This window comes from Populus trichocarpa, chromosome 3 (assembly GCF_000002775.5).
Source record: "Populus trichocarpa isolate Nisqually-1 chromosome 3, P.trichocarpa_v4.1, whole genome shotgun sequence".
NCBI classification, from domain to species: Eukaryota; Viridiplantae; Streptophyta; class Magnoliopsida; order Malpighiales; family Salicaceae; genus Populus; species Populus trichocarpa.
In genome coordinates, this window is record NC_037287.2 from 10808609 (window position 1) to 10821637 (window position 13029).

Below are 13029 nucleotides of genomic sequence, written 5' to 3' on the forward strand. Positions count from 1 at the left end.
TCTGTCATAATCAATTTGGTGTTGAATGTTTTGTTGGTTATTTTAAAAGCTGTCTAGTTTAATTAGTGAGATAACTAGTCTCTGTGCCCTGTGCCCGTGCTTCGCCACAGACCTGGCTATTTTTCTTTGCATGATAGATGTATATCGTAATAGCATGGAAACATATGCTGTTGGTAGAAGTGCCGAGCAGGAACTTGACACGGGAGAAAACCTAGATTACGAAGTGGATGCTGTTGACATGGAAAAAGAGCCAAACAATGGATTAGTCCTGATTGTAGAAAGAAGACCATATCATCATCCCTTCTTTTAAAGATGTTTTCATGAATAATAAACATTTGACAGTATTTCTGCTGTTGTCGTAGAGTTTCTTTTCCATTTTTTTATATTCTTTTTGAGTGATAAACACTTACTGAATGACATTTAGTTCTATGTTTTTTCATTGCATGATTTTAGTGGAGTTGATCATAAAGAAATGAGATTGCTCAAGACTGAGACCTGTACACTCCTTTTATCACCAGGATTCAGAACTAACTGTATTCTTCATGTGAAAAATCAGCTAATAATTTACTCTCCAATTTGTCTTCATGAGTTACTGTAACGAAGCCGCTTTGAGTCTTCGCTCTCCAGTTGCTGCAATTTTCTACCAACACTCAAATGCTGACTGTGTTTTTAAATTATGCGAACACAAAGAAGTTTCTTGAGATTCTAGAATGGATGGATCCAGGCCAAAATTAACTTCTGAGCGCAACAAAGCAACATCAGAAGAACAATATAGTTCTTGTACGTTGCAGAAGGACAGGTTTCCTTTATTTTGAGCAACTATAGATTTTATAGGAAATTGTTAAAGAATGCTTTAAAATCTTAACTGGACCTTGTATGGAATCCAATTATAGACAAAGGATGAGAAAGGATACAAGGCTCAAAAGGAATAAGATTGAGATTGGTTGCAGGAACTCCTGAAATAAACATGGACTATATGCTTGGTTGCAGGAACTCCTGAAATAAACATGGACTATATGCTTCTTCTATTGTTAATTGAAGAAAAAGGTTCATCATTCTATTTTTCTTTAGCATGAAGTAACTTCAAGGAAGCAAATCCCGCCCCACCTTGACCATATCTCCATTACTACTGAATTCGGTCCTATGTCATGACATGAGCTCTATCTGTCTGGAGCCTCACATTAATGCAGGTTATTACTGTAAAAAAACAATTTTAACTCAAAAGTTTACTTCTTGTAAAAAAAACCATATTAAAAAACTCCAAGATTTAATTTATATAATTTTATAATAAATATAAGAATACTCTTTAAACTTGAAACTTGAAAAAGCTTCTACCGTCATGAACCCACGGAAATGTCTTTCTGCGTTGCTCTTCAGAAATCAGGGAAAAGAAAATCGTTGTGCACGCCAAAATTCATCGAATCTCTTGCAAAACCAAATATAGGACATTATAAATCTATGACAATTTACATGGTACGTTCGAGCCCACGGAACTTTTTTAATGGTCTACAACAACGGAAAAACATAAATTATCTCGGCTATTTCGTACAGACCAACAAAACTGATAGCAAGACAACCCTGAGATTATCACCGTCTCTTCTTCCCACAATCAGAGACATTTCTGCTTATGCCTTTTGTTTTACTTTCTTCATTAACTCCATGAATTCTCCAAAAACTGCAGCAAGAAAGCACTAGGTTGATATGCTGAGCACGAAATTACATCCAATATTTTAATATAAGCATTGAGGTGAAGATGACGACAATGTTGATCATGATGCAATGATGATGCATCATCATCAACAAGAAGAAAAATGATTAAACACCACCCAGCTTCACTTGTGGGCAGAGGGAAAAGCTAAAATGAAGCGAGGATAGGACTTAATTAAGCATTGTTATCTCCCTCTCCCTTTCAGTAATATAGAGGAATTACTTGAGAATTGCATTAGCTGCTTCAGAATTGCAATAGCTACTTGTGTCAGCTATATAGTGAGAAGTAATTTTATGTTGTGCATAGAAAGGCAAGAAATGGAATGAAAAGGAACAAGTAAAATAAAAGAGAGGACTTTGATTACCAGAATCTGAATCATGAGGTCCTGGTGATGCCTCAGGATGGTATTGTAGAGACATGACATTTAGCGCAGGAAAAGCAAGACCAGCACAGCTTCCATCATTAAGATTAATGTGCGTCACTTCCACACCTTCGGGAAGTGATGCAGGGTCAACTGCATAGTTGTGATTCTGCCACATTACCAGTTGCATGTTAGAATGTGACTAGAATGGAATAAAAGGAGAGCTCTCCCTAAATGCATGCAACCATGCGCACATACAGTCTTAACCATTGCATTCTAATTTCTAATTCAAACATTGAGTTGAAAATCCATGGGGGATAATATCATCATGCTTATTCGTTGATATCTAATGAATTAACTTTGGCATTTAGTAAAAATCAAACCTGCTTTAGATGTTTTCATGACTTTCACCATTCAAATATTGGAAATTTATTTAAACAGGTCACTGCTGAGCAAACTCACCTGGGCACTAATTTCTACACGGTTTGCAAGAAGGTTGCGGACGGGATGATTTCCTCCATGGTGGCCAAACTTCATCTTAAAGGTTTTACCACCCAATGCCTGGCCAAGCAACTGATGGCCCATACAAATTCCAAAAACAGGAACCTTTCCCAGCAATTCCTTGACTGTTTCAACAGCATAAGGAACTGCAGAAGGGTCTCCAGGTCCATTGCTGAAAAGAACTCCGTCTGGTTTCATCTTTAGAGCTTCTGATGCTGGCCAATTTGAAGGCACCACAGTGATTTTACAGCCATAAGATGCTAAGCGTCTGAGTATATTATGCTTGATCCCAAAATCATACGCAATGACCTTCAATCCAAGAATAAGCATGAGAAAGAGTAAGATCAACTTGTAAACAAAGATCTTCAACTGAAAACAAACTATGGCGAGTCATACTAACATGGTAAATCTCTCCTCTTCCCTCGCAGTTAAAGTCCCACTCTAGATCTGTTTTGTCAACCCATTCATAAGGGGCAGTGCAAGAGACACCGCTTATCAAATCAATACCTGGAAAATTGAACCAGTAAAAGTGAGAACTGCCAATATTCAGCAATACTCACAACCATATCTGTCAACTAAACTAAATCTTTTACCTTCTATGTCCCATGAGCGAGACATTTTTAAAAGTTCCTCATCTGTCTTCAATTCTTCTGTGGTTAGGACACCGACAAGGCTTCCGTCTTGCCTCAATCTGCGGGTGATTGCACGTGTGTCAACATCATCTGTCATATATTGAAACAGCATCAAGTAGAAAGGTTAAGATTTAACGACAAGCAAAGCAGGACAATAATCAGAAAACAGAGTATCAACAAAGTGAAATTTAACATACATATTCCCATGATGTTCCTTTCAAGCAAGTAATCACCAAGTTCTTTTGTGCACCTCCAATTCGACGTACTGAATCCAGTTATTAGATAGTTTCAACAAACATAATAACAAAAGATGCAAAACTAGATATGCCAAGTGAAGATGGAGCTGATTAGAAAGCACTGGAAGAAGAAACAGCACCTGATACTTAAGCTCCTGATAACAAGACCAGCAAGGAAACACTGCCTTGATTCCTCATCATCTGGTATGCAAGACATCAAATCAGATATATACTCCTGTGATATACTGACAAGAATTGAAGGCCATTTCACCTACCAAAATTTACCCCTGTGTTCCCAATATGTGGGTTTGTCATAAGAACAAACTGCCCAGCATAACTAGGATCTGTGAGGATTTCTTGATACCTAGAATGTGAATAAATATGAGATATATACTCAAATAATGAATAATGCAAAATTTTTAACAATTGAAACAGACATTGCACTTCACATAGGCTTGGAAAGCCACCATGGTAATGCTGCATTAGCTTTTGGAAAAACTTTGAATTGGCATGCATCTTTGTAGAGTTTACAGAACTTATTTAAGACTTGAACCAATCAGCTTATTGCCATTTGACTGGCCTTCAAATAGGTATCACATATGCCTTCGCTTAATGTACCTGCATCAATGGTAAACCCCTTCTCTGTCCCTTAATGCACCTCAGACATCGGTTTTTACAGGATTTCTATCTAAACCAAATAACAGAGTAGAATTCCTAGGATGGGAGGACCTGACAATTATCCTATTTTATTCTACCACTTCAAATGGTCAATGTCTAAGCTCAGCTCGATATTATGGTGAATGTGTCAGTTCAGATCTAAATACACGAAGCTAGAGTAATCTCAGACCAAATGTTTCAAACCTAAAATTTTGAAACTGAGGAAAACTCTACCTTGTCAAAAACAAAATCTGATTTACATCAAGGTTATTTTTACTGACTCAACTCAAGCTAGCATATCATAACGGAAATACTCCACAATATTAAAAGATCATAATACTATAAAAAAAAGCCCCAAAAAAATCATTTACAGTATATTTGGAACTCTTTGAATTGAATTCAATTCAGAGCTTTTAATGAAATCCCATGTTTGGAATCATTTTGAGTATTAAGAATTGAATTCCAAATAGAATTCAATCTCTAAAAATTATACAAAAGTAAATCAGAGGTCAACCCCTCTAATTTACAATTCCAAAGAGAAGTAATTTAATGTTAAAACTAGTTTTTTTTAAATACCCATGTACCCATCTGTTTTTTAAAGAGAGAGAACTTTAAAGAAATAAAATAATAGTAATGAGGGTAATATAAAAAACAAAATGAATTGAATTTCATCTCTTTCAAACAAACATGTGAATTCAACTTATTTATTAATTGAATTCAAATTAAACACTATAATTGAATTCATCTTATTTATTAATTGAATTCAAATCAACCACTATAATTGAATTCGGTTAAGAATTGATTTCAAACAAGCTGTAAAACTCAATTCTTTACGAAAAAGATGAAGAAATCTTACCCTGTCAAAGAAGTATTGAAAACAACTTCACCGACTTGAGTTCCTCTAGCACCAAATGACTTAGCCCTCCAAACTGAACCGTCTTCAAGCACTAATCTAGCATCTGAGGTTTTCCAAGGTCTTTCCACCACACCTAAAAAAACAAAAAAGCCCCCAATTTTTCACATTTTCATGCACGCATTCTCCACATTACACTCAGTTAAAACAACAAATCAACAATTTAGAGTAACCCCAGAAAAAATAACATTAAGAAGATAAAGGGTAAGCAAAACAGAAGAGATTTTTACCAGTGGCAGCACCATCTGAGGAAGAAAGAGAAGATACGCATTTGAGACTGAAAACCCTCAAAGATTTCACCTTTGGTTTTGATTTTAAGAAGTTTTGTGTTGTTGGGGCAATAGGGGTTTTTATCGCAAGCTCCATTCTTTCTCTCTTTCTGTGTCTGTTTTGTTTGGGTTTTAGCTTCTGTGCGTGCGTGCGTGCTGCCTCTGGCTTTCTTTAATCACCAAGAGACAGCATAAACCCTTGTGTTTCTTTTTGCTGGCAGTGAAAGATGCTGATAGATGGAGAGAGACTTGACTTGGGCTTTGTAAGATTACATTTGTTTAAATTTAGGCATAAAGCCCATTATGAATAGTCTATTTAGAGAGTATAGGCTTGATTTGGGCTGTAAGATTTCATTTATTTTAATTTCGGGCTTAAAGCCCATTATATAGAAGAATATGTCGAGTTTGCAAGCATTTGCTGTGTCCACTCTATCCTTGTTTGGTTCTCAAAAGTAAAAAATTGTAACATGGGCTGGAGGGAGTTTGATTTGGGTCTAGGCTTCATATATAATGGGCCTAATTATGGATAAGTCCAAGGATACCAAGGACACTACTACAGTCCACACGATGGGTTGAATATCCTTGGTTTTTTTATTTTTTTAATCACCCTTAATTATTAATGGTTACACCAGCAAAAACAGTACCGATTTTGTTTTCATATTTTAAAAATATTTATTTTTTTATTTTAAATTTTTTTATTTTTTTATTATTTTTACTAATATCAAGAATAATTTTTAAAAAATAAAAAATATTATTTTAATATATTTTCAATTTACTAACCTTTAAAATTAAAAACTATCCGAAAGCCTTTTTGCATCATGCTATCCGTCGTAGCCAGCAAGCAAGGTATAAAAGAGTCTAGCAACAAAAAACAGCATCTGCTCTTCTCTTTCTTTCATTCTCTCTCTCACTCTCTTTTTTTTCCGTTCTGTTTGTTTTCGTTATTCTAATTTTAAAAAATATATACAGAGAGAAAGAGAAAAGGAGAAGGATTAGAAAGCTAGAGAGAAATGACGACTATCGATGAAAGTGCTGGTGCTAAGAGGTGGCTTCCTCTTGAAGCTAACCCTGATGTTATGAATCAGGTACCCTACTACACCAGTAACGTTCTATTTTTTTATTTATTTTGAAAATAATTGATTTCTTATATGTCTGATTGATTGGATGCTTCGAATCGAAGAGATAATATATTACTAATTTTGTTTTCAGCCACTGAAATTTTTTGAAAAAGAAAAGAAGTAATGTTTAGAATCTGTTTGATAATTATTATTGTTTCAAACTAAAAAATGGTCAGTTAGGGTTTTGTGAATGATTTGATTCTGCTTGATTTATGGTTTGAGAAGAGTGAAGGGGGTATTTTTGGTTTCGAGAGGAATTTACTCAATGATTGGATTGGTTTTTGTTGTTTCATGGTGATTAGAGATGCTCTCTCTTTTTTTTTTCTTCCTATGTGTGCTGTGCTGTGTTTGGTTGCTGAGAAAACATTGACGAAATGGTTGTGAAATGGAATTTAATGGCATAGAGGATCAGTTTGGTTTAGTTGATTTCTTCTTAAGAAGGAAAAATAAAAATAATTTTTTTTACAGATTGCTACTGAAATGCCATTTCCATTTCAGATTGTCTCTCTTTTTTCACATTTTCTTCATTGAATCTGTGCTGATATTTTTGTCATTGTGCAGTTTCTTTGGGGGCTAGGACTTCCACTGGATGAAGCAGAGTGCTGTGATGTTTATGGCTTGGATGAGGAACTCTTGGAAATGGTTCCAAAGCCTGTACTTGCTGTTTTGTTTCTATATCCTATAACAGCACAGGTTTTTGTTCTTTCTTGCCAAGTTCTGTTGTGACTGCCTTTCTTGTACTTAACTGCTATGTGGATTTTCTTTTTTACTTATGCATCTACACTAACGTGTAAAAACAGCTCCTCCTTCCTATCTTCCTTCTGCTTTTATGATTTCTCTTGAATATCTTCGGAATTCTTTAATTCAAGTTTTCGTGTTTGCTGAAGGTATATTTAATAGTTTTTCATGAGTTAGATTTAGTAGATTCAAGAGCAACAACCATCCACATCCGCTAGACTTCTAAACTCCTTTCTTGATCATGACCTTTTTAGCAAATGAAGTTTAATTTCCCCAAATGATGTACTTTATTGCATGTTGCAAAGCTAGTGTGAATCTGCTGATTTTGGGAAAATCTTATTTCTTAATCCAGAGCGAAGCTGAGAGAATTCAGCAGGAAAGCATTAAAACGGTGAGTACAGTGGCATTTGATCATAGGTTGAATGTAACTTCTTTGCGTTAATCGGCATGCATCATGTTTGTCACTAGAATTCTTTTTGTTCAATCTTAGTGACAAATTTTGAATTATTCAACCGGACTTGTAAAATTTATGGGAAATGATATAGAGAATTAATCAGTCAGATGCTCCCATTGTGTGTCAAAGATCCAAGGTTTATATGTTGAGCATTGTTATCAAATGCATTTACCTTTTGCCCACAATTTATTTCACTTTGCTTTGTCCACAAATAGAATGTTCTTGACTTCTGGTTCATTTTGCTTTGATAATTCAATTGCCATTTCTTCATGTGTTCTGGGTGTTCTGGGTGTAGGATCCAAGCAGTAAAGTTTATTTCATGAAACAAACCGTGGGTAATGCTTGCGGAACAATAGGACTCCTTCATGCTGTTGGGAATATCACTTCAGAGATCAAGCTCGGTAAGTATTTCATGCCATCTGTTTTAGCAAGTGAAAACTGAAATATAGTCCTGGAATCACCCCCACCCCTGTAGAAAAAAAACACAAGGTTTCCCTCCTGTTTATATAATTAAATCATGATATCAAAGCTCTTAAAAGCTTCAATATGCATTTCATAACCAGTTCTGAATGCCCGTAGCTCCCCAAAATAAATATAAATAAAATTGATCAAAGAAAAGGCTTCTTGTTTAATTTGGTGAGAGCCTTGAAGGGAATCAGTGGAGTAAAAAACATCAGGAATTGGATACAGATGGGCTTTGCTTCCAAATCATCCGTGTGAGTGGTTTCAATTGTTTTAGATTTTGAATATATAGGATGAATTCTGACAGTTTGCATAGAGGGCAACAAGACTTTGCTTCTGAATCACATGGAAGGATCTATTATACTGTTATATCTATATGTACTTTTCACTGCATGGATTCTGCCATGCAATGTGATAGCATTCTCAACCATTTGCCTTTCTTGTTTTGACAATTTGGATCATGCGGAAATCTATGAGTTTGCTATCTCCAAATGGCATAAATAGCCATTGTGTGATTGTAAACTTGCCATCCCAGGCACTTTTAATGTTTTAGTTGATTCAGTATCAACAATGAGTGTTTTTTCACCTGAGAAGCATGCCGTCTTTTGTGAATTCATACTTCCTGTCAATGTGAATTGTTGTGAACTAAGGACTCAATGCATCTTCCAATATTATCAGGATCATTACCACATGATTTGAAGTCCTTGTCACTTTAACTATTACTTATTTTTTTGTTGTATAACCTTTTATTTTCAGCTGACGGGTCATTCTTCGATAGATTTTTCAAATCAACTGCAAACATGGATCCATTGGAGGTTTTACTTTAGTTCTTTTTTGTCTTTGGCTATTCTGCTGCTGCTCTGTCTCCCTTCTTCTGCCCCAAAAAATTAATGTCTATAGAGTTTTTGATGTTTTGATGATGAATCTTATGATTGCATCCTTTTCTTCCTTGTGACATCTTCATTTTATTCATGTAGCGAGCAAGATTCCTTGAGAATGACAGAGAAATGGAAGATGCTCATTCTGTAGCGGCCACAGGAGGTGATACAGAGGTGAGTGCTTTGGTAATTACAATTTTAGTGACTGGCGATGGAATGTTGTATTTTATCTGGTGATATCATGTGTATTTATAAACAAGGAGGCATGAAGAATAAGCCTTCTTATTTACTCTGTTTTACTTTTATTCTTGGCATGGGCAGGAAACCCCTATGATGATTAGATAATACAGTAATAGATCATAGTATTTAATCAAGCTATGTTTCCGTAACAAGTGATCAAATTGATAAAGGTTTTATCTTATTCTAATTGATGTACAGGAAGTTTTTTTTTTTAATGCGCATGCTGGTTAAGAAATTTACATAAGGCTGTTAGTATTTATGTTTTTTACTGGAGAAAATAATGATTACTATATTCCATAGAGTTAAGAACCTTAAGCATGGGTGCTAAAGAACTGAGTTGGAGCTCTGGAGGTTAGATGAGAATTGTTTGCCTCGAGCTAGCATAATTGGGTCAATTACCTGTGTTAGAAACATGTCATAACTACATGAGTTTCTGACCCATGGCAAAATTCAGCAAATAGGCTCTTTGAAGCTCAATGAAATCTTCATGGTTTTTAACCAGTTTAATTTGGAGAATAGGATGGAGTTGGAGAAATTAATGAAGAAGAGGTTGGATCTTGAAAGAGCTAGAAAGATGGGCTGATGAACAGACTTTGGGAGAAACGTAGGATGAAACTATGTTCATTGGGGAAAAAGTCTGGGCTTGGGTTTTTAATATGTGAAGTTGCAGGTATGGCATTATTTCTCATGTTTGATGGGGGAATAATGGGCAGCAATGGTTGTAAAGGCTCTGCAATGAAACTCCATGACCAAAATCAATAAACTTTGTTGAAAAGTAGCAATATTTTTGCTCCATCTTCATTTTGCTTGATTGAGGTCATTCCTTTTGATTTCTTGTTAATTGTTGGTTGTGCAGGCTACGGAAAATGTGGACACTCATTTTATCTGCTTCACCTGTGTAGATGGTAAATACTAAAATAATTGACTTCTCTTTCTCTATGCTTGTTTAAAGCATTAAAAAAGAAAAAATGTGATTTTCTTAATTCATGATCCTAAATCATAGTTATGTTGTACATAGGAAAACTTTTTGAGCTTGATGGAAGAAAATCTGGGCCAATATCTCATGGTGCATCCTCACCAGGCAGCTTGCTACAGGTATAGATTACAATCCTTTAGTTTATTTTATTGTTCTTTTAAACATTTAGTGTACGTGATTGCTAAGAAGGGAACATTAGAGATAAATGTGTAGTGTATTTTGTTGTCTGTATAAACGTTTAGAGTATGTGATTGCTGGGAAGGGAACATTATAGATAAATGTTTTTGGGTAATAGAAATATTGAAACAATTAGAATGAAGCACAAATGATAATTTTAAGCACTGAGAGGGTTATTGCTTTAATTACTAAGTGGAAGTCGTTGAATATTGTGGCTTAGAAAGTTTTTTGGTGCACAAAATTTTTGTTTTAGAGGCCATGCTGCTGAAGATGTTCTGAGCTAAGAACAAGACTCTCCCTTTATGCTTTAAAATTCAACAAACCTGTCTTGTCAACTCTATGCTGTTTGTCCTGTGCTCAGCCTTTTGGTGGGTCATGACAGTTTTTTGAACTTTCAAACCCTTCCAATACTATGCTGCAGGCAGGCCTTAATCTGGAAATTTTTTAAAAGTAATTTACGTCAAGGAATGAACATGCATGTAACCCTTGAGTTTGTATGTATTTTAATGACCTTTATTGCATGACAGGATGCTGCTAAAGTCATACAAGGCATGATCGAGAAAAATCCTGGCTCGCTCAACTTTAATGTAATTGCAATTTCAAAGAGAGCTTAGGTTTCAGTCCAAGGTTGGTGTTTTGATCTCATCCAGGCGCAGATGGTTGCAATTTTAGGCAATGCTGGGTAGAATATATTGTAATGGAAGGGAAAGGGATAACAGATGCACATTTCCTCTTTTCATCACTTCACATTCTACCAAACATGTTATTTAGTTCTTCCAGCTGTCGTCAATGTTGCTAGGTATCTCTGCACCTGAAATCTTTTCGTTTTAACTATTTCCATTAAACATTTTAGCACAAAACTCCGCCTGCTTTACCAAAAAATAAAAACCTTTTTATTATGAGACTCAATTCGATGCCCCCCAGCTGTACTCGAGTGAGTTGATTTGGTCTTCATATAGAATTTCATACAGCCAATATCTTTAGGGATGATGCATGAAAAATCTATGAATTTTATTTTTAGCAATGTAATTTAACTTGCATGACTTCCATTAAATAAACTTGGCTAAACTTGGATGAATCTATTAAACTTATGACATGGGTGATGAAATCAAGATAGTATTATGAAAAACAAACAAAAATAATAACGAAATTCGATTTTCTATTAATTTAATATTGAAAAATAAAATTAAAAAAATATTGTTGCTAAAAATAGTAATAAAAAATAATCAAAACTAAATTTAACATAAAAAAATTCACAATTTATTTTGTTATTTTGGAGAGAGTCAGACGTGATAATTAAGCAAAGAAGAGAGGAAGCTAAACTGGAGATTTTTTATTAACATGCATCGTCGAGTTTAGAATTTTTTTCACCGAGATGATTCCAAAGCTACCAAGGAAGTTGCCTTTAGAGGTCAATTGGCATCACAATGTGGCAGCCTCCCTCACACATGCCAACAAAAAAAAAAATTCTGTTCAAATTAGTTCCTCATTTGGCAAGTTTGGCAAGTTTTGAATTTGGTCTTTAAAACTTCAATTCAAATTTTGTTTTTCAAAACCGAGCATCAACTAAGCTTAAAATTCTTTCCTTAACACTGTGAAAATCCCATGCAAATTGAACCTAGGCAAAACTTCATATCCAATCTCCAATCAACTCAATATAAAAATTATAAAAAAAATTGAGTAACAAAAAAATAATAATCATGGAGCTCTATTGCAATTCATGGTATTTTGTGTCTAGAACTACATTAATTTGCACCATAGTAAAATAAAGAGTTCTTTTAGTTTATTTTAATATGTAAGCATTATAAATAGGTAATCCACTAGTGAGAATTATTGCCACAACCTTATAAATGCAATTTTATTCAACCTATTTGTTTTTAGCATTTTGCTTTATTTATTTTCTTATCTTTTTTATTCTAGTGCATGTTCTCATTTTTACTTGCCATTAAATGAGATAAAATTATCGTTTTTAAAGTTTAAAATCTTGAAATTTTACAAGGTAGCTATCAGTTTCTTTTTTATTTGAAGGGGAAAAACCAATGTTATCAAAATCGCGAGTTGACTCGTAAAATCATACGTGTAAAATTAGGTTAAAAACTCGAAAACTAGCAAAGTCGGTCAGACTCAGTCAACTCAGTAAACTCGAACCGAGTTTACGAGTTTGACACAAATTACAAAATTTATTAACTCCCGGTCGCCTCCCTTTTCCCCTTTGCTTTTTGCCCAAATCTCACATTCTCAACCCTAGCACACTACTAGCACCAGCAACGTTAATTGGGGTCTGGGATTTTGTTGGGGATGTAAAAGGGTGGGTGAGAGAGGGGGGGGGGATTGTTTTGGTTTTGAGGAGGGAAGTGGAGTGGAAGTTGAAGGAGGAAAAGAGAGTGTTTGTGGTATTCTAAGAGAAAAGAAATCTATTTAGGGGATTTGAGAGACAAAGAATTTCAGGGTGGTGGAAATGAAAGCCATGGGAGGAGGAGTAAAGTAAAGAAATGCAAGAGAGGAGAAGAAGGAGGGTGTGGTTTTTAAAGGAGGCCAGCGCAGTCAAAGTGGTAAAGAAGGATTTTGTGTGGTGCATGGTTGAGATGAATATTTTACTCTTATATAGTTTAATTAAATTGTTTTGATTTTAATTTACTCTTATGTAGTTTAATATTTCAAAAATAAATTGATATGCTTTTGCAACTTGCGAAGCTCAAGTAGTAAATT

At 34.9% G+C, this 13029-nt stretch overlaps 2 protein-coding genes across 2 annotated transcripts; one reads left to right on the forward strand and one right to left on the reverse strand.

Annotated features, from left to right (window-relative positions):
- Nucleotides 1-1398: 1398 nt before the first annotated feature.
- On the reverse strand, nucleotides 1399-5512 carry LOC7461992 (carbamoyl-phosphate synthase small chain, chloroplastic). Its single transcript, XM_002304265.4, has 10 exons — nucleotides 5239-5512; nucleotides 4952-5084; nucleotides 3714-3802; nucleotides 3579-3639; nucleotides 3400-3467; nucleotides 3164-3292; nucleotides 2971-3077; nucleotides 2532-2879; nucleotides 2073-2238; nucleotides 1399-1675 (listed from the first exon to the last, which is right to left on the reverse strand). Exons 1-10 carry the CDS (start codon nucleotides 5372-5374, stop codon nucleotides 1626-1628), a joined length of 1287 nt encoding a protein of 428 aa, XP_002304301.3. The 5' UTR covers nucleotides 5375-5512; the 3' UTR covers nucleotides 1399-1625.
- Nucleotides 5513-6144: 632 nt separating this feature from the next.
- LOC7471651 (ubiquitin carboxyl-terminal hydrolase 3) lies at nucleotides 6145-11229 on the forward strand. The gene is made up of 9 exons (XM_024596646.2): nucleotides 6145-6362; nucleotides 6957-7088; nucleotides 7486-7524; nucleotides 7883-7988; nucleotides 8806-8864; nucleotides 9027-9101; nucleotides 10024-10072; nucleotides 10186-10262; nucleotides 10848-11229. The coding sequence occupies exons 1-9, from the start codon at nucleotides 6288-6290 to the stop codon at nucleotides 10932-10934; spliced, it is 699 nt and encodes a 232-aa protein (XP_024452414.2). The 5' UTR covers nucleotides 6145-6287; the 3' UTR covers nucleotides 10935-11229.
- The last annotated feature ends 1800 nt before the right edge of the window (nucleotides 11230-13029 follow it).

Bases quoted from the DNA above. Each gene is read 5' to 3' on its own strand.
- LOC7461992 (XM_002304265.4), bottom strand. From the start codon at position 5,374: ATGGAGCTTGCGATAAAAACCCCTATTGCCCCAACAACACAAAACTTC. The intron at 3,468-3,578 runs GTGCTGTTTCTT...AACTGGATTCAG, and splicing joins ATCAGGAGCTTAAGTATCAG to TACGTCGAATTGGAGGTGCA. The intron at 2,880-2,970 runs GTTAGTATGACT...CTTGGATTGAAG, and splicing joins GAAGAGGAGAGATTTACCAT to GTCATTGCGTATGATTTTGG.
- LOC7471651 (XM_024596646.2), top strand. From the start codon at position 6,288: ATGACGACTATCGATGAAAGTGCTGGTGCTAAGAGGTGGCTTCCTCTT. The intron at 7,525-7,882 runs GTGAGTACAGTG...TTCTGGGTGTAG, and splicing joins AGCAGGAAAGCATTAAAACG to GATCCAAGCAGTAAAGTTTA. The intron at 10,073-10,185 runs GTAAATACTAAA...TGTTGTACATAG, and splicing joins CTGCTTCACCTGTGTAGATG to GAAAACTTTTTGAGCTTGAT.